General features: G+C 38.5%; 1 protein-coding gene across 4 annotated transcripts in view; it reads left to right on the top strand.

Moving 5' to 3' along the window:
- Nucleotides 1-20518, top strand: part of FAM81B (family with sequence similarity 81 member B) — a 91578-nt gene that overhangs the window by 7565 nt on the left and 63495 nt on the right. For all 4 annotated transcript variants that reach the window (XM_036741781.1, XM_036741779.1, XM_036741780.1 and 1 more), the window contains 2 exons: nucleotides 405-469; nucleotides 13671-13914. In XM_036741781.1, the coding sequence (XP_036597676.1) occupies nucleotides 426-469; nucleotides 13671-13914 (288 nt within the window). In that variant the 5' untranslated portion in view covers nucleotides 405-425. The remainder of the gene's footprint in view (nucleotides 1-404; nucleotides 470-13670; nucleotides 13915-20518) is intronic.

The following is a 20518-nucleotide window of genomic DNA, read 5'->3' on the forward strand; positions in this document are numbered from 1 at the left end:
CACACTTCCATTTCTCCTTCATAAAAAGGGGAAAACTATATATTTTTTTTAAAACAAATTGAATTAGCATTAGCTGAATGACTCTGGTATAATAGCCAGCAGGAAAATGTTTGACAAATGTTTGAAGATTATAGAGTATATGGCTGGGTTTCAAATGTAGGTAATCCATTAAGATGGATAAAGGGAATTTCACATACTGAGTGATAGGTATCACAGTTATGGCACACTAATGACCAAGGTCTTTCTAGATTTGGCTTTCAATTTTCATCATTAGCAATATAAATAAACCATAGAAGAGATCAAATGAATTTCCCTGATACAATCCATAAGGTGGCTACTGTCCAAAATTGAAATGTTCGTAAAGCTGACGATAACATCTTAAAAATTTGTGATCTTTGTTTTAGGTAAGATTTCCGCCACCCAGAATGTCAACTGAGAATTCCACAGATCTAGTTCAGTATGTTCCCAAGTAAGTCTGTACTTCCTATAGTTATAACGATTTACTCTATTGTCAAAATGCCTACTTGTAGACTTAACGGTCTATACAAGAAACCTGAGGGGTCATCTTAGTCTGTTCCTTTGCCAACAGCATAGACTGAACTATCCCAGTCCTTTCTTTCAGCTCTCCAGAGGAAGCAAATTTTACAAGGAGAGCCTTGGTGAACTTTTTTGTTATTACAAATTAAATGAATAAAATTCCAGAAGATCAGATATAGCAAAACAATGAATTTCAAGACAACTGAGATAACCCTTTGTAATGAAACTGGGGTGGGGTGGGGTAAAGATGGGGAAGTATAAGTAGTTAACATCATAAGAAAAATTTGCCTTCTGTTATTCATGTTACTACTGTGGCCAACTTTTTAAAAACTGGATCCCATCCAGAGTATGTCTGCAAAGGAATAATAATGGTGAAAATGGTTAAAGGTGTGAACAAACCATAGGCATAGGCTAAATGACTCATGTCCTTACTTTAGACCCTCTTGAAGGTAATTATACCTGTTGAAATGAAGCTTTAAAAATGTTTATTAGCACGGAGTGTCAAATGAGAGCTGGAGGGAGGAGGGTCCCCACATCATTTTTTGCTAAAGCATTCTGCAGTGTGACAAAATGTTCTACTACTACATACATCTCCCAAAGTTCATACTTAAATTTCTTTTCTCTTACCCCATCACTGCCCTGGGGAGGGATTCACACGCACACATACGTGCGCGCGCGCGCACACACACACACACACACACACAAACATTGTGTGTACTTAAAAAAGAATATATATTCCTTGCTTTATCCTATTCAGTTCTCTCCATATGTGTGTTAATTTCATTTTATTTACTAAGCTGTTTAGATCCATGATTTCTTTATTATTGATAATTTTTGATTGGTCATGTCCTAATGATAGAGATAAAGTCTCCTATTATTACTACATTTTTGTCTTTTTCTTCTTGGATTACTGCTAAGCTTTATTTTCCAAATTTAACTAGATGTTGGGTTGTTTTACATATGAAATAAAAAAGTTACAGATTTGTTATACAGTTTTTTTCTTTCACCATTATATAATTCCTTTGTCTGTTTCTTTTAAGGTTTTCTAGTATGAGTTCTATTTTATCATATACTAGTACTTCCATTCCTGCCTTTTTTGAACTTGACATATTTTAGGCTAACCTTCTAATTTAAATCTAGGCACTCTTTTTTTCTTAATTTTTTTCCCTATAGCAAAAGATTGATAGAGTTTGATCCTGGATCCATTCTTTAATTCTTATCCTTTTAATGGGAGAATTCAAACATGTAAAACAGTATTAGAGCAACATACAACTCTTCAGACACTATAAAGGAAAAAAGTCAAATCTGGACAAAAATATATAAAAAGCATGCCACATCTGTGTAGGGGACCATTTCTTTATGGACAGAAACTATTTTGTTCATCAGCGTATATACCTATGATTCTATAGTGTGCTTTAGGCATTTTTAGGAACTATGTAAGTGTTTATTAAATTTACTTGAAACCTGTTTTAAGAAAGGAGAAGGATCGATTCTAATGAAAACCAAGTGTATTTGTTTTAAATATAATGATTGTCTATAGACTAAGAAATGAAAAAGAAATAAAATTCATTGGGAGACAGTCAATTGGTTGTATTTCTTTGTGTAGCTAAAAAAAATGTATAAGGAAACATGCCATTTGCTAGAAAGTTCTCAGTACTAAGACAAAGAGAAAGGTTCACTGTGATAGTCACAATGCCTTTCCAGCTTTTTCTTCCTCTATATTTCCCTCTAAATCTGTCCATTTGTCCAAATTAGTCTATTTACCATCACCTAGACATGCCATGTACTTTCCTGGCTTTGTGGCTTTGCTCACTCTATTTTCCCCATCACCCCAGAGTGCCATCTGAGAATCATCAGTATAGAAATGAACGTTGAATCCACGGGAGCTGATGAGATCATCAAATGAAATAGTAGGGAAGCAAAGGAGAATTTGGCTTAGGACAGAATCCTGGTTTCAACCCCAATTAGCAGGCATGACCTAATTAAAGATCCAACAAAGGAAACTTAGGAGTGGTCAGATAGGTAGGAGAATCGGGATAGAGTAGTATCACAAAACATAAAGAGAATAAAAATCAAGGAGAAGAGGGTGATTGACAGTGTAAAAGGCTATAAAGGGGGTCAACAAAGAAGAAGATTGAGAAAAGACCAGGAGATTTGGCAATTAAGTGATTACTGGTACCTTTCAAGAGAGCAGTTTCAGCTGAATGATAAGGTAGGAAGCTAGATTAGAGAGAGTTAAGAATAGAGTGAGAGGAAAGGAAGTAGAGGCACCCACTGTAGACAGGAAGGAGAGATATAAGATGGTAGCTAGTGAGAATGGACAGATCAAGTGAGGGTTTTTTGAGAATGGGGGAGACATGGGCATGTCTGTAGGTAGTAGCAGCCAGCAGACAGGGAGAGACTAAAGATAAGTGATAGAATGGGGATAAAAGAGAGGTCAGTTTGCTGGAGAACATGGAATGGACGTGGATCGAGGATGCAGATAGAGGAATTTGCCTAGGCAAGAAGAGATGGGGGGAAGGAGGTGATAGTGTCAGAAGGTAACTGAATGATGTGAGATAAGGAGGAGGGTAAATGAGGGAGCTCTCAGGAAATGACCTGAATTTTTCAGTGAAATATGTGGCAAGATTCTCAGCTGAGATATTGGGAGGGATTTGAGGAGAGAAGAAAAGCTACTGTGGTGAGTCAATTAGGAAAGTATAAAAAAAAATTGCCTTAAACAATGAAGGTCCAGTTGAGATTATATAACATAAATTTGTAGTGGGCCTAGTCAGCACTCCAAGCCAATCACTCTACCCACTACTGCATTCTGTCTCTATAAAATATTCAGTTATATTCAAAATAATTTGGGGGGAAGGAGATACAGAATGCTTGTGTAATATTAGGAATCAGTTCTGGGACCAAGGGCTTGGGGTAACACACATCCTTCCTCTCCTGCAGGGGCCCCTCTGCTCTACATCTACCTGAGTTCAGTTCTGGGGGATCTTGGCCTCTGAAAAGAGAAACTAGGGTTAGCCTCCCTTGTTTCCTACTCTTTGACTCGTTACACCCTCACCTCAATGCTCCAGTGACAAATTATTCAAAACTTCCCTTCTTGGCTCATGCCTAGGTCTCCCCTGTACGAATCAGGCTTGGAGCTACTATTTATTTTCGACACACACACACACAAAAGTGTTAAAATACCAAAAACTCTTACAAGTGCCCATTGACAGAACAACTTAAACAAGATTCTGCAACTTGTAACTACTATTGTAATCTCTCCCAGGAAGCTAACAATTAAATCTGATCAAAATTTAAAGCAGTTTATGAGACCAGTGAATAGGCATGGACACATTCACCTTGGCACTGTGCTATCCAAATAACTCCAAGTCATCTTTCTCAATGAAGCAACTCCAAGTTTCCTCCAGTCAGTTGAACTCAGAAGACCTCTGGACCTCTTGAACTCACCAGGTCACTTTCAAGTCTGGACATGTCTATCGCAAGAGTGATGGTTGGTCATCCGCTCAAGAAAGGCAACCTAAAACAGAAAAGGTGGCCAGGGGCTAAGGTACAAGCTTACCTGGTGGAGTCCACCTACTCCAGCTTTCATGAGAAGAGTGGTTGACATGATGCTATGGTGGGGAATAACCAACCCATCTTCTATACATTATTAGAAATCTCAGAGTTACATGATACCAAGAGATTGGTCTACATGATTTGTAAGGTCCCCTCTGGCTCTAACATTTTATGATCTATGAAAAGTTATTTTCCTTTGAGACTTAGGAGTTGTAACTCTGAAGTTCCTTAATTTGATTTAAAACTTTGTAGATGGGACATTAAGGTGAATATAATCTCTTATTCGTGGTGGGTCTAGCTCTTATTCTGTTTCCAGAGAAAAAAAGGAGATCTAGAAATGAAATGATTTCTACTGGCAGCCCTTTAGGCTGAATTGTAGCCAATATATGTTTCAATAATTCTCATAGGAGAATATTTGGGGGAGGCAAAGGCCCTCTGGCTGACTACTAGTGCTTTATATTTAAAGCCTGTACACATAAAAGTTTCAGTAGGTCAAATGGGTAAAACGATAAATGATTTATTATTTCTTCTTATGAGTGGAATAAGGCATCCAGAATCTGAAAGAGATTGTTTTCAGGGATTCTTTTAGTATGATGGCAGTCGTTTTATTATACAGTGATATATTACTTTGGCCACTGCATTTTGAAGAATGATATTTTATGATCCTTGCTCTAATAATATTTTGATATATCAGAAGATAGAACACAAATAAGATTATTATATTGTTTGGGGATAGCTCAGACAGGTCTTCTAGTGGTGTTTATGCTATATAGTGATTGAGTCATTGTAATTAGAGGTGGCAATCATGGTGTAGCAAAAAGAAAGACAATGTCAAATTCTACCTCAGACATTTGCTGTATGACCTTGAGAGACACACTTAGCTCTTCGGGGGTCACTTTGCTCACCTGTAAAGTAGAAAGAATAGTACTTGGAGCATTCACTTTGCAGGATTATGATGTGACTGACTCATATGAGAGGATGCATTTAAAGTACTTTGCAAACCTTATAGAACCATGTGATTATCCTATTTTATGATTCTTATCTCTAGACATCTCTATCAGGAGCCATATCAAAAGACCTAAAATAGAGAGAATGAATAGCAAAGGGGAAAACATGTTTGGGATGTGTACATATATGTGCCCTCCTCTGTGTGGTTTCTCCTTGGTTCATTTTCCTTACAGGAGCCCTGAGGATTCCCCTTATTTTTAATATTACCTTGTTTTTCTTCCTTTGTTCAGGAACACTAAGTGACATCTCTGACAGGAGATTATGAAATGCTTTGAGGCCATCCCTATAAGAAGTGGAAATGGTACCCTTTCATTAAGCAGCACCTCTAGAGACCGGAAAAGATCAAATGATTTTCCTAGGACAAGAGGGACCTTGAGTCCTCTTTCTGGGAAGACCATTATAATGCCTCTGAATAAAACTGGGGCCCCATCAAAACAATTGAAGCCAGTCAAAGATGTACAGTATGATAGAGGCCATACCTCATCCCATCTCTTCTCTCCCTCTCCTCCCACCAAGTTTGGCTTGTACGTAAAATACGAGTTTGACATTGTTCTCACTTAGATTTGTCTGATTTGCTTGTGGTTTCCCACCATAGGGGTCATATATGGAATCTGCAGTATAGCCCTGGAAGCCTTTCCCCCCAGAGCCACTTCTCTTCTTCCCAATTTGTGATGAGAATGACTTCACATTAATGCATCATTTTAGGGTTTGCAAAATATTCATGTACCTGTGCTAAGTACCGTGGGAGATGTAAAGATTAGTGAGACACATTCCTCCATGCAGTGTGTCCATGACACTAATGTAACTCTCCTAAAATTTATATTGATGTTTTCCTATTGGGTTGAATGACAGGCCCACAATCTAGCCAGCCATATAACCATTGTACACATAGCAACACATACAGAGTTTTTCTTCTGCTCTTCCTTTGCCGTAATCAGAATGTTGTATTGACCAAAATCTTACCTCTGACCGTTGACCCAAATCCAACATGTTTATTGAGTTCTCTGAAGTCAATTTGTCTGTTCACAAAAATAGAGCAGAAAAGAAAGTGGGACTTTGTATACATCTGCTAACTGGAGCACAACTGGAGTAAGTCATAAAAATCAAATAGAACTAGTGCCTCAGGTTGTTTTTTGTTTTTTTTTGTAGATTCCATCCTTTAAAATGTGTTGCATCTTTTTGCTTTCAATAGTTTTTAAATCTATGGATGTGTAAGTAAAAAAAAAATTTCTCTAAAAAGGTCTCTAAAATTTTTTCATCTGGGGTCGGCAATTTCTGTCCACACTAGACCAGCAGATTATGTTACTTTTCCTCACTTTGACAGCTTAAATACAGAATTTGGTGGCTTTTCAATAATTTAAAAGAGATGATTGCAAAAAAAGCAAGAAAATTGTATATATCAGGAGAAAACCTCAAAGGATAAGAAGTGGCTACATTCTGACACTAGAGAAAAAACATTTTGTTCCACCACTTGGATGTATTGATGACTTGGATATCAGGGGAAGACATTTGTGGCCTTTTTAGGACTGAGAAAACCACCTATGAAATGACTACAACAAGTGAGTCAGTCAATAAGCATTACTATGTGCCAGGTACTGTGCTAAACACTGGGGATACAAGTGTAATGTATAATTGAGTAAATCAATCAAATCACCATTCCTTGCCCAAAGTAAGGAATGGTATGCTATGCCTAACAAATGTATTGGGTGAGAATAGATCTTAGTTCTTCACTAGGTATGAACAAAGCCTGGACACCTTCCTAGGTTCCACAGGAAGTCTGCTCCAATTGGCTGAGGAATACTGTAATGTATCGTAAGGGCATTATAATGTATATCGCACGATTATATAAAACCAGGGAGTGAGTTACAATCATGGATTTAATGGAGCCAGGAGAGAGAACCACCCCTGAAAAGGAATGAGTTTGAGTGGAACTTTTCATATCATGTAGTTCTTTCCAGGTTAATATGAAGTCTGTATCCTTCCCATTTCTTATAGCACAATAATATTCCATTACATTCATATACCACAACTTGTTTAGCCATTGCCCAATTGATGGGCATCCCCTTCATTTCCAATTCTTTGCTACCACAAAAAGAGCTGCTATACATATGGGTCTCTTTCCCCCTTGGTGATCTCTTTAGGATACAGCCCTAGAAGTGGTATTGCTGGGTCAAAGGCTTTTCACATTTTTATAGCCCTTGGGGCATAGTTCCAAATTGCTCTCCAGAATGGTTGGATCTGTTTATAACTCCACCAACAGTGTAACAATGTTCCAATTTTCCCACATCCTCTCCAGCATTTTTCATTTTCCTGTTTTGTCATGTTAGCCAATCTGACAGGAGAGATGTGGTACCTAAGAGTTGTTTTGATTTGCATTTCTCCGATCAATAGTGACTTAGAGCATTTTTTCATATGCCTATAGATATATTTAATTTCTTCCTCTGAAAACTGACTATTCATATCCTTTGACCATTTCTCAATTGGGGAATGACTTGCAGTCCTATAAATTTGGCTCAGTTTCCTGTATATTTTAGAGATGAGGCCTTTATCAGAGACACTAGTTGTAAAGATTTTCTACCAATTTTCTGTTTCCTGCCTAATCTTTGTTGCAGTGGCTTTGTTAATACAAAAACTTTTCAGTTTAACATAATCAAAATTATCCATTTTGCATTTTGTAATGCTCTCTATCTCTTGTTGGGTCATGAATTCTTCCCTTTCCCATAAATCTGACAGGTAAACTATTCCTTGCTCTCCCAAATTGCTGATAATATCCACCTTTATTCCTAATTCATGAACCCATTTTGACTTTATTTTGGTATATGGTGTAAGATATTGATCTATGCCCAGTCTCTGCCATACCATTTTCCAATTTTCCCAGCAGTTTTTGTGAAATAGTGAATTCTTAGCCCAGAAGCTGGATTCTTTGGGTTTATCAAAGATTAGATTGCTGTAGTCTTTGACTACTGCAACTTATGTACCTAATCTATTCCACTGATCTACCACTCTGTTTCTTAGCCAGTACCAGGTAGTTTTGATGACTGCTGCTTTATAGTACAGTTTAATATTTGATATGGCTAGGCCACCTTCCCTGGCATTTAATTCCCTTGATATTCTGGACCTTTTGTTCTTCCAGATGAATTTTGTTATTATTTTATCCAACAGGAGATCACATTCTAATAGAATTACTAAATACATACAAGATAAACATAGTATAAATGGAAATTAAGCTCAGAGAAAAAGCAGTAATTCTTGGGAGGAGGGCAAAGCAAACATAACTGGAAAAGGCCTAAAGCTGAAGGTGAGATTGAAGCCGAGGCTTGAAGAAAGCTAGGGGATCCAGAGGTCAGAAGCAAGGAGTAATAACATTCCAATCATGGAGGATAGTCAGTGAAAAGGTACAAAGTTAAGAGACAGAGTGTCTTGTGGGAAGAATAGCAAGGTCAGTGTAGTTGGATATGGGGATATGTGGAAGGGAGTAAAATATAAACAGACTAGAAAGGTAGGAGAGGACCAGGTTATGAATGGACTTAAAGGCTGAGTAGAACACTTTCTATTTGGTTCTGGAGTAATAGGGAGCTTCTGGGATGCATTGAGTAGGAGGATGACACGGTCAGACCTGTGCTTTGGGAAAGTCATTTTGGCAGCTACACAGAGGTTGGCACTGAGTGAGAAGAGATGGTGCCATCAAACCAATTAGACAGTTATTGCAACTCTGCAGGAGGCAATGAGAGCCTGTACCAGAATGACAGCTGTGTTTGTAGAAAGAAGGGGACATGAGAGATATTTTTACGTCAAAGTAAAAACAATCACACTGCACTACAGATTGGATATGTAGAGTAATGCAAGAGAGGAGTCAAGGATGAGGTCAAGGTTGGAAGTCTGGGTGACAAGGGTGGGCCCTCAACAATAATAGTAAAGTTTGGAAGAGTTGAGGGGTTGAAGGATAGGATGACAAGCTCTGCTTGAGACATGTTGAGCTTGAGATGCTTATAGGTTTTTAGTTTTGAGATATCTAAAAGTTAGGTGCAGATGTGGGCCTGGAGCTCAGGAGAGAGGTTAAGGCTGGATATATAAATCTAGGAATCATCTACATAGAGAATCCGTGGGAGCTAATGAGATCACTGAATGAAACATTAAAGACGCAGAGAAGAAAGCATACAACAGAGCCCTGGAGAATACCCACAGATGGTGGGAATGATCTTGATGAAGATCTAGCAAAATAAACAGAGAACGAGGTCAGACTGGAGAAGAACCAGGAGACTGATGTCACAAAAAAGCTGAAGAGGAGAGAGTATCCAAGAGAAGAGGATAATCGATAGTGTCAAAGGTTGAAGACAGGTCCAGAAGGATGAAGACTGAGAAAAGACTATGACATCTGGTAATTAAGAGATTGCTGTTGACTTTGGACTACAACAATATAAATGGACTGAACAATGATACACAATAATAAAAAATGAATGCCATGCAAATTACAATAACCAAATTTGATCCCAAGGAAGAGATGTGAGCAAACACTTTTCCTCATGTCTTTATAAATCTGGGGAACTATGGGTATGGAAGACTACACATTACGTCAGACATCTTCATTTTATTGGTTAATTTTGCTGAACAGTTTTTCCTCCTCTCTTTTTTATTTGGTGTTAGGAATGGCTTTCTGAGATAGGGAGAGATAGGAAAGGAAACTTGTGTGATGTAAAAACAAATGATATCAATACCAATGAGTTTTAAAAAATAAAAACCAATAAATGACAACAGCCAAAAGTAAAACTAAAAAAAAATTACTCACATTCCTTCTGGGCTGGCTTCCCCTACAGAATTCCAATGCATGGGATCCAAACTTTTTAAATGCGGATGCACCAAAGGATTTTGAGCATAGGGAATGACTTGGTTAGCTGTAAGCATAAGGACCTTTGCATAATCTGACAGTGCTATGGAGGATAGATGGGAAGGGGGAGACAGTGGAGGCAGGCAAGCCTGTTAAGAAACTATTGTAATGGCCTAGGAAAGTGATGATGAACACTAGTATTCATGTTAGGGTAGTGGGAATAGAGAGATGAGAAAAGATGGGAGAGAGATTTTGAAGACAGAGATGACAGGTCTTGGGCAGTGATTGGATACAAGAGGGGATAGAGAGGTAAGAATCAGAAATAACCCCAAGGATTTCAAATGTGGGAAATAAACTATTAAGTGGTGGTGATACCACCAGAAATGGAGAAGTACAATCAGATTTTGAGGGAAATATCATAAACCCTTCCTCTGTCTCATTCCACTGCTTCTACCCTCATCCAGAGCCTCTTCCCTGGCTTTCCTAATCCTACCCTGTAATACAATCTGCCCATATGCAGCTGCCAGATGAATTTTCCTTGAATACTGCATTTTCCATAGGATCAGTGACTACTGAAACTATCACAGAGATCAGCTAATCTACGTTCCTCATTTTATACTATCCCCATATTGAAAAATCTCCTATGGCTCTCTCTGTCCCATTGTATCAACTCTAACCAGCTGAATTTTAAGATACAATCTGGCACCAGTTGTCTCATTTGCTATCTCCACCAACTTCACAACATATAACCTCAGCTTCCATCAGCCCACTTTCCCATGAACCCTCAATGCTGATTTACCTTCTTCATGTCTCAACTTCTCCATAATGAAGCCATATTTAGTTCTTCAAGCCTTCGATGGTCTCCCTCTGCTCTGAAAATGGGTCCCTAACCAGTTCTAGAAAGAGAAAGATTAATATCAAGGTCATGAGGTCCAGGCTCAGCTATTTGCTCTTTCTGAGGCAAGGGCTGGGGCTTTGTAGAATGTGGACATTTATCACTAAGGCATGTTGGTTAAAAAAGATTTAGTCATTGAAACCCGTTGGACAGCTATCCTGCAGACGGATAGGATCAAAAATGATTCCTAAGGTAACAATAGCTTTGTTTAGAAGGGCTAGAGACTTTCTATAGTATGGGGGAACTATTAGTGTATTTGATGCAAAGAGCCTGGACCTCTTGTCAGCAGTCCTGGATTCCAACCCAGGGTCAAAATTGACTTTTCTATGTCACCATATGTAAATCACTTACTCTCTCTCAGTTTCAGTTTCCTTATCTGTAATATGCTCTGCTTACTTTATGAGGAAAGGGCTTTGTGAATGTTAAAGTGCTATATAAATATGGCTTGTTATGTTGTTATGGAGATAATTTATTAAAGCAACATACTTTCTTTCCTCATTGTTCTCTGAGATCGGTTGTGGCAACATGACCTTCATGGTACAGTGAAAGCTTTATCTTTCATTTATGATAAATGTTGTAAGAATACTAAAGGTTGCACCCATGACAGCCCTCTAGTAAGCTTCTTAAACCAGTTCAAGATACATTGGTTGCTGATCAAAGGGGGTACTTGTGCCTGAGGATAAGACATCACAAACAGAGGAAAACAAACATCAAGCCAGGGAGAAACAAAGAACCAACAAAGAACCTATTTTTCTATTAGTATCTCTTGATGTAAAAAACCATGAAGAAAATAAATTTTTCGAAGATCCTCACTGATCTCTTCAGGCAATCTCTCCAGTGTTTTGAAAAGAAAAAAAAAAAACAACTGGCCAGTGTATGCTGTACAACCATAGTCCCTGCTGGAAGGGTGAAGGGGGAGGCAGAGGCTAGTGTACACTCAAGTTAAGGAGTTGTGAGCTTCATAGAGCATTATAAAGCCAGTTGGTTGTCTGCATTAAATCCAGCAATACTATGATGAGCCCCTGGGAGCACTGGCCACAGGGGGCACACTGGCCCAGGTCGGAAATGAAGCAAGTCAAAGTCCATGTCAAACAGCAGTGGGATTAGTCTCATGTGGGCTATTGACCTTTGAACCTGGGAGAGATGAGGAGAGCCAGTCTCAAAAAACAAAACAAAACCATGAAAAAAATACCTTTAAAAGTTTTTGTTTCAGTGATGCTATGGGAAAAGTTTGTCATTATTATCTACAGGACTTAAGCACAAATGTGAGTCTTAGTCCTAGTCCTAGCAGGAAGGAGTTAAAAAAAAAGTTTCCTCATCTACAAAAGGAGGGATTTGGACTAGACACTCCTATGGTCATTTCTAGCTAGTAAATCTCATAATCTTCAAGGTTTGTTTGGGCTTTATATTTTCTAGAAGAAAGATGAGAACAACAAGGGAAAACAAGATTCAATTGTATGCTGACAAATTATGACAGACAACGGCCAAAATAAGCTTTTTTCCCCTATGGCCAAAGTGTCTTTCCAACCATTCCTTTAATATAATTTCTTGCATCTCTTAAAAATTCTAATTTCCTTCAAAGCACCATTCAAACAACATTGCTTATAGGAAGGATGTCTTTCCTAATCTCCCTAGATGCTACTTCCTCCCTTCCTAACCCCTCCCTGTTACCTAATATTAATTTTATGGCTATTTTGTATATATTTGTCTGTGTACTTATCTCCCGCCACAGAACAGAAGCTCCTCAAGGGCAAGGACTATTTTATTTTATCTTTTCACCCACAGTGCCTAGCACATAGTATGCACTTAATAAATGCTTGCTAATTGATTGATTTAAATGCCTGTAAGATGTAAATGCAAAACTATCCAGTCATTGGAGGTACAGGTCTCTCTTGATCTTCTTGTTCTGCATAAGATTGTTCATTTGATTTTGAATTACTTTAAGATTTTGCAAGTAGCCACCTCCACATTTGTGAATAGACAAGCTTGACCCCCAAACTCCTATATCTCATACTAAGTTAAAGCATATTTTTATATTTATTGTATTTATTGCATATATTGTATGTACATATATTTTATATATATAATTTGTATTTTGTATTTTATATTTTGTATTTGTATATTTGTAATTTGCATTTGTATATAGTATTATATATGTATATATATTTTATTGTATATATGTTTATACATAGGGGTATGTTGGCAAATATTTGACAACTGGCTTTCTAAAAAATGTACAATACACCATTAGGTTTAATCTGCATTATTAACATTTTTCTCCATCACTTTAAGTCTAGACAATCAATAAAACAATAAATCAAGCCTTGATTTGTTGAATTTGTCTATTTCCAAGGTGTAAATATACACACTGAAAATTTGACATTTGGTTCTCAGAGTTGGTACAAGCTGGCTCCAGCACATCCCTGGATTCATCATATACTTAGTAACATGGTTCTGGTTGGACTTTCTGTGAAATAGAGAAAAAAATGTAAGAAGAATAATTCCGATTTCTTCCCTAATGGATTTCCTCCTTATATCTTATAGAACAAAACTACTATATCGTAACATACCATTTGTTTATGTGGAAAAACATTAAATATGTATGGCATGATATCCAGACAGTGAGATAGACCTGCCTTTTAGAAGGAACATAAAATCAAGATTCTGACCACCATGGTTCTTAAAACCTCACTCATCCTCTTTGTTTCATTGAGGTCTGTTAATTCCATTAGTTGACAGATCCTGGTGGAAAGGAGAAAGAAACAGGCAATAAGAACTCCAGTTTGGTTTTTTCTTCCTCACATTTATCAATATAAAAGTCTTGATTTCTATTTTTTCTCCTCTGGCCAGGGATCAGCCTTTTCTTCCTGCCATTCCAGGGAATCCAAGGTGTCCCATAGAAGAACGACTAGCTAGCCAGGAGAGAACCATGGCTGTTCTTCTTGAACAGGCCTTCCACATCAAGGAAGAGATCTCATCTTGTCTTCAAGGGAGCCACGGATTCCAAAAGGAGGAGTCAATGGCTCGGCAGCTGCTGGAAAACCACATCCAGACCATCACCAGCATTGTCAAAAAGCTCAACCAAAACATCCAGGTGACTTCTTTTTTTTCCCCTATTGGGCGGCATCATTATTTAACAATGAATATCTACTTACCAGTACTATTTTTTAAATGATATAAGTGCGTTTTTCTTGATATAATGGTAATTGGTTAATGTTAAAATTATCACATGAAGGAAATTGATAGAACCAAACTGCAAATTCTAGTTCCTATGGTAAATCCAATTGAGGGCTTTTTGGAGCATGGGGGAAGAGAAAAAGCAGAGGAAGCACAGACCCTAGTATACTCCAAGTCTGGCATGTGCCACAATCTCTATTAATTCCACACTTGATCCCAAGCATGTGGACTGTGGCCTGAGCCCTAAGGCCAAGTGGTACATAGGGTCTGCTGCTATAAGATGAAGCATACTAGTATGGCTGTAAGGGGCCCTGAGAGGAGTAGGATAGCAATGGGAACCTTGGAGTAGGGGGAAAGTAAGGGAGGCAGTATACTTCTTTCCCCAAGGACAGTGGTATGTGAGTGAAGTTGTGCTTCTCTCCAGCCCCTTCACATGCTACCATTATACTGGTCTCTCCCTCTTCCTTCCTCCTTTGTCCACTGACCCACTGTCCTACTCACCATGTACCCCTGGATGTCAGCACTGTGGAACAAAGGCTAGTTAAAGCCCTAAAAGCTGTGAAAAGTGGTATTTTTTTCATTTGATTATATCTGCCAAGTAGTTTTTTTAGACTAAATAACTGGTACAAACTAAAAATGTAAAAATTCTTAGAATATAGCTTAGATAAATCCATTGATAAACTTAAAAAAAAGTTAAGAACACCGAGCCATTTGGGAGCTCACCCCTTTTGAAAGTTTCACCAGAGAAGATAATTTTACCCTCCTACAACATATACCCTCTTCTGAGAGAGAGAGAGAGAGAGAGAGAGAGAGAGAGAGAGAGAGAGAGAGAGAGAGAGAGAGAGAGAGAGACAGGCAGAAACAGAGAGAGAGACAGAGACAGAGAGGCAGAGAGAGACAGAGAGACAAAAACAGAGACAGAGAGAGAGACAGAGAGAGAAAGGGACACACAGAGAGAGAGAGAGAGAGAGAGAGAGACAGAGAGACAGAGAGACAGAGGGGCAGAGACAGACAGACAGACAGAGAGAGACAGAGAGACAGAGACAGAGAGAGACTAGCCTGGACAGATCATAGATCTGACTCTATATGCCATCTCTTACTATCTTATATTTAACGTCAAGAAACCTTGAAGGCTCGTTTTTTTTCTAGACCTATGAGGACTATTCTGACAAAACATTTGCAAGAATGTCATAGGACCATAAATTTAAAGCTGAAAGGGTCCATAGAGGCTATCAAATCCAACCTTCTCATTTTACAAATGAGGAAACTGAAGCCCAGAGAGGTTAAGTGATGCCCAGGATCACACAGCAAGTTTATGGAGTAAAATTTGAACCCTATTCTTTCTGGCTCCAAGTCCAGTGCCCTATCCACTCTGAAAATACCTAAATAAAAACATCTGCTTTAAAATTTGATTTTATTTTCAGTATTTGCAGTTAATGAATAGTAATTTAGAGATTGCCAAGATATTAGTCAGAATATTCCAGTGCCATCAACCTGAATTGATGTTGATTCCAAAAGTAATTAAGGCACCCTTAGGGGCAAAATAAGCTCTGCAAGTCAGGGTCAGTCAACTGGCATTTATTAAGCACCTACTATGTGCTAAGCAATGAGGATACCAAAAAAAAGGCAAAAAACCAGTCCCTGCTCTCAAGGATGTCACAATCTAATGGGGAAACAACACACAAACACAATGTGTGTGTGTGTGTGCGTGTGTGCGCGTGTGTGTGTACGCTTGCATGCGTGCGTGTGTGCGCTCATGTAGGGTATTATGTAGGGGTAGTCTCTGAGGGAAAACAGTAAGATTAAGGAAGACTAGGAAAGGCTTCTTGCAGAAGGTAGGACTTATACAGAGATTTGAAGGAAGCCAGGGAAGCTTTGAGGTAGAGATAAGGAAGGAGAGAAATGCAGGCAGGTGTTTTCAGCTTGGTGCTGGGAGATGAGTCAAGCAGAAGTCGATAGACACAAAAGGAGTTGCAGCTTTGGTGAACCAGAAGAATATAGAAGCCTAACATTAGCCCAAGAATAGTTACCTGGAGGATCCAAATCTTTGAGAACTGAAAATTGAATGAGATTCTTAAAGCCATCACCATTTTTCCTGAAATTTTCATTACATTCCTTTCCCCAGTTATTGGAATGAGGGCTTCTTTTCTCCTGGTGACTGGCTCTTTTGGTTTCATTCTGAGAAGAACAAAATAAATGAAAGCCAACTAGTACAAAATCTCAAAAGTATTTGAAAACCTGCTCTAGGATTTATATTATGTAAATTCCTAATTCAAAACCAGTTGGTGGAGAAGACTACCTGAATTAGTGAAAATCTAAATTACAAGACAGCTTTCTAAAAAATAAATAAATAAATACAGTTAAACTAAACCATAATGAAGTATTACCAAATAGAGGTCCTATTGAGCATTAGTATACTATTAATTACCACTTAATAGTTAATTAGTTAATTGTATAGTGTTGAAATATATTACATATTATATTATAAAACAATTGTCAATTGTATACTGTTAAATGGATACAGTTTAAATACTTTAAAACAATTTCTTGCTCCAAGTAGTATAATATTTTCCGTAGCCTGTATTTTATGGTCCACATCCAGAAATTAAGCAAGAATGTATGTATCAGGTAGGGTCATAAAATCATAGTTTCATTCAGACTTTAAAAGAAAGTGGAACTAAATTTAAAATATGCTGAGAAACATTTTTTCAAGCACCTACTATGTGTCAAGCTATGGAGGTAGGCACTGGGGATACAAAGACAAAAAATCTCCCCTGCCCTCCAAGAGCTTACATTTTACTGAGGGTGCACCAGTATGGAACACAGATAAGTAAATATAAAGTAATGGGAGAAAAAGCTCTAACCACAAATGGGATGAGGAAAAGCCTCATGTAGGAGATGGCATTGGAGCTGAATCTTAAAGCGAGCTGGGGATTCCAAGAGGCTGAGGTGAGGAGGAAGAGCATCCCAGGCACATGGAGTCAGCATGTACAAAGATACAGAAGGGATTTGGGGGCCAGGGAGGGCAGATAGGCCAATTTGGCTGGAAAGCATCACTTTAGAGGAAGTCAAGTAGAATAAGTTTGCAAAGATAGGCTGGAATCACATCGTGAAGGGCTTTAAATGCTGAACTGAAGAATTTGTCTTTGCTTTTTATCTTAGAGTCATAGAAGCTCTTTCTCCTAAGCAGGGGAATGACAGCCTCGAACTTGTATTCTGGGAACACCAACTTGACAACTGTATGGAGTGGGAATTAGAGACAGAGGTGCTGGAGGCAGGGAGACCTATAATGTTAATGGAATATGAAGATCTTCCCTGTCCATTAATAGGCCTATGTGACCACAGGTGTTCAGTCACAGATGTCTTACTGCTTTGAGCTCTGGCCCAGCTGTGACACATTCTGAATAACAGAGAGCCCATTGGGGGAAGAACTGGCCTAAAGGGAAAACTTACTTAGGGGAAGCTTGCTTGTAGGAAAGCTTTCACACCTTTTGGTACTAAGCTAATTAGGCACTGAGTCAGGAGGGTTGTGATGCCTTCTGGTTCTGACAAATGTGTGTGTGTGTGTGTGTGTGTGTGTGCGCGCGCGTGTATTCTGAGGTGAAATTTTGCTTTAGGGGTTAGCTCATGAGAAGGACCTTTTGATTCCCTGGATGGGACTTTGAGTAGCCGTTTATTAAGAGCCCCTGACTACTCAGATGTCTGTACTCTCCCAATCTGGTGGTATGTAGGTGGTTGTATTACTTTGTTCAGACAGTTAGAGCCCTGTCTGTTGGATCTCTGTGCTAATTTCTCTGTTTGTATTTTCTCCATGTTCAGGCTGCTGGCCTTTTTCCCCTGAACTAGTGAATGTAATTAAACTAAAATTGTTGACCCCTTTAAAGTTGCTTTCGTTTTGAAAAGAAGATCAAAGAACCTGTGCTAGCAGGCCGTCCTGGGTGTGCCAGGGTGCTCGCTGATACAACCTATTAGGAGGCCATAGGAATAGTGAAGGAAAGAGTGAGTGAGGATCTGATATTAAGTGGTGGCAGCATGTATAGAGAAAAGGGAAACAGATGGGAAAGAGGCGGATGTAAAATTCCATAGGACCTAGCAACTGGTTGAATATGGGGGGTTAGGGAGAGGCAAGAGTCAAGGATGCCTGAGGTTTCTCAACTAGATAACTAGAAGGTTGGTGTGTGCCAGATAGAAAGGGGGAAATTAGAGAGATAGTTGGGTTTGACTTCTGTTTTGGACATGTCGAATTTGAGGCACCAATGGGAGATATATAGATATAGATATAGATATAGATATAGATATAGATATAGATAGATAGATAGATAGATATTTATAGGCAGGCATGTCCAGCAGGCAGCTGGAATGTAGGACTATAACTCAGAAGAGAGATGAGGCCTGAGCGTGTGGATTGGGGAGTCATCTGAACAGAGGTGATAACTGAACCCATCGGACCTGACGAGATCACCAAGCAAAAGTGTGAAGGGAGAAAAGAGCCCAAGACACAGCCCAGGGGGTGGAATATGGATGATGGTCCAGCCACAGTACAGACTGAGGAGTGGTCAGACAGGTAGGAGGAGATTCAGAAGAAAGAGGTTTCTTGAAAATCTAGAGGGAAAAAGGAAGTAGGATCTACACTAACAGTGTCTAGTCTTTCCGTGCTCTAAATCTTGCGATCCTATGCTTCTATGATCGGATCATCTCTCGATCTCACTCATTAAAAATGAATTATTTTTTACAAATTTCATCATTCTTTATGCATTACCTACTCAAAGTCCCACCTTCTACAAAAAAAGCCTTTCCCAGGCCTCTTGATCTTAGTGCCTTCCTCCTGAGACTATCCACATTTTATCCTGTCTATGTCTTGCTTGTACATAGTTACTTGCATAGTGTTTCCCCCATTAGACTGTGAGCTCCTTGAGACAGGGACAATCTTTTACCTTTCTTTGTATCCCCAGTGCTTAGCACAGTGCCTGGCACATAGTAGATGCTTAATAAAGGTGAGTTGACTGACTTTTTAAACTTGGTTTTTAAAAAAAAAAAAAAAAAGCTTTGTTGTAAAATGAAATTTGTTGCTTTTGGAGCTCTCAGGCAAGCTTTTCTTGCTCTTCTGGCACATTCTATCAGTTAATTTGTAGAAGGACAGGTTTCCGTATATGGACCTTTGACATTTTCATTTCAGCTTGCTTAGCAAGCCCTTTTTACATAGATAATGCCAAAGTAAACTCTAGTCTAGTAATAGTCAAATCGCCATTAATTCCAAATGGGTAGGGTTCTAATTAATGCAATGTTATTCTACTGTATAATATAGAAAAATCAATGAAGTCAAAGAACAGTCAATGCTGATCCAAACCCCAAATTTATGCTGAAAGTGGCATATTCCCCAAATATTGAATATTGGTTCAATTCCATAAAACAAAAACTTACAAAGTACATACATGGGCCAAGCACTCTGCTAGAGATGTTAAATATTTTTTTTCTTTTCTAAGTTCTTTTCTCTCACTTTCTCTGAAATGTAAGTTTTCTAAGATTTCTCTGAAATCTACTAGAAACTGTAGAACTTTCTTGTCAGTGATTTCCAATTCCAATTCAGATTCAACAAATAGATATAGTGCAGTGCTGGGCCATGGGAGAAATACAGTGTTTAGATAAGACTGGTCCCTGTCCTTATCAACTTTATAGTCATGGAGATTTCCAGGCTGTCTCTACAGCTTACATTGTAACTTCACTGAGATTTCTAGTTGCATGGATATGCAGTCTTCCCCAGAATCATCATATCTCAGCATTGACATCAGCAACTTGGAGAGAAGGAGGAAAGAAGATAGAGGTTGGAGAGGTGGCCTCAGTCACCAATAAATCTATATATTTCCCAAAAACGTGATTTGGCCTGAGTTGGGGTGAAGAGGAAGTAGCAACTATTATCACAGGATTTCTTGGTAGTATCTTATAGTAAAAGCATTAAAGAAATCAATTCTATTTCTAAACAGTACTGTCATAATGAAAACATCATTTAATTTAATTCAATAAACATTACTAAGTTATTTCTAAAATATTTCCAGATTTGTTTTTTTTTTTATGCATTTATTGTATGAAAAGCAGTAGGGATACAAAGAAGAATGATTTTCTCCACCCTTCTGTCAAGGAGTCAGCAGTTCTGTAGAAGAAGGGGGTTTTAAATAACAATAATACAGATTAAAGTGACTGGTGCATAGGAAAAGACACAGAATTTTAGGGTTAGAAGGAACCTCATCAGCCATTAGTCTAACTAATGACTCCATCTCTAATATGCCCAACAAGTTGTCTTTCAGCCTCTGCTTGAATATTTGCAGTGATGGAGAAGCTACCACCATCAATAGCATTTCTGTTCACCCCATTCACTTTTGGACAGCTCTACTCAAAAGAAGTTTTTTCCTGACATCAAGATTAAATCTATTTCTTGTGGTTTATACCCACTGCTCCTGGTTCTGCCTCCTGGGGCCAAACAGAATAAATCCACTGCCTGTTCCACATAACAACCATTCAAATAT

The sequence above is a fragment of the Trichosurus vulpecula genome, chromosome 1 (assembly GCF_011100635.1).
Source record: "Trichosurus vulpecula isolate mTriVul1 chromosome 1, mTriVul1.pri, whole genome shotgun sequence".
In the NCBI taxonomy this organism is placed as follows: domain Eukaryota; kingdom Metazoa; phylum Chordata; class Mammalia; order Diprotodontia; family Phalangeridae; genus Trichosurus; species Trichosurus vulpecula.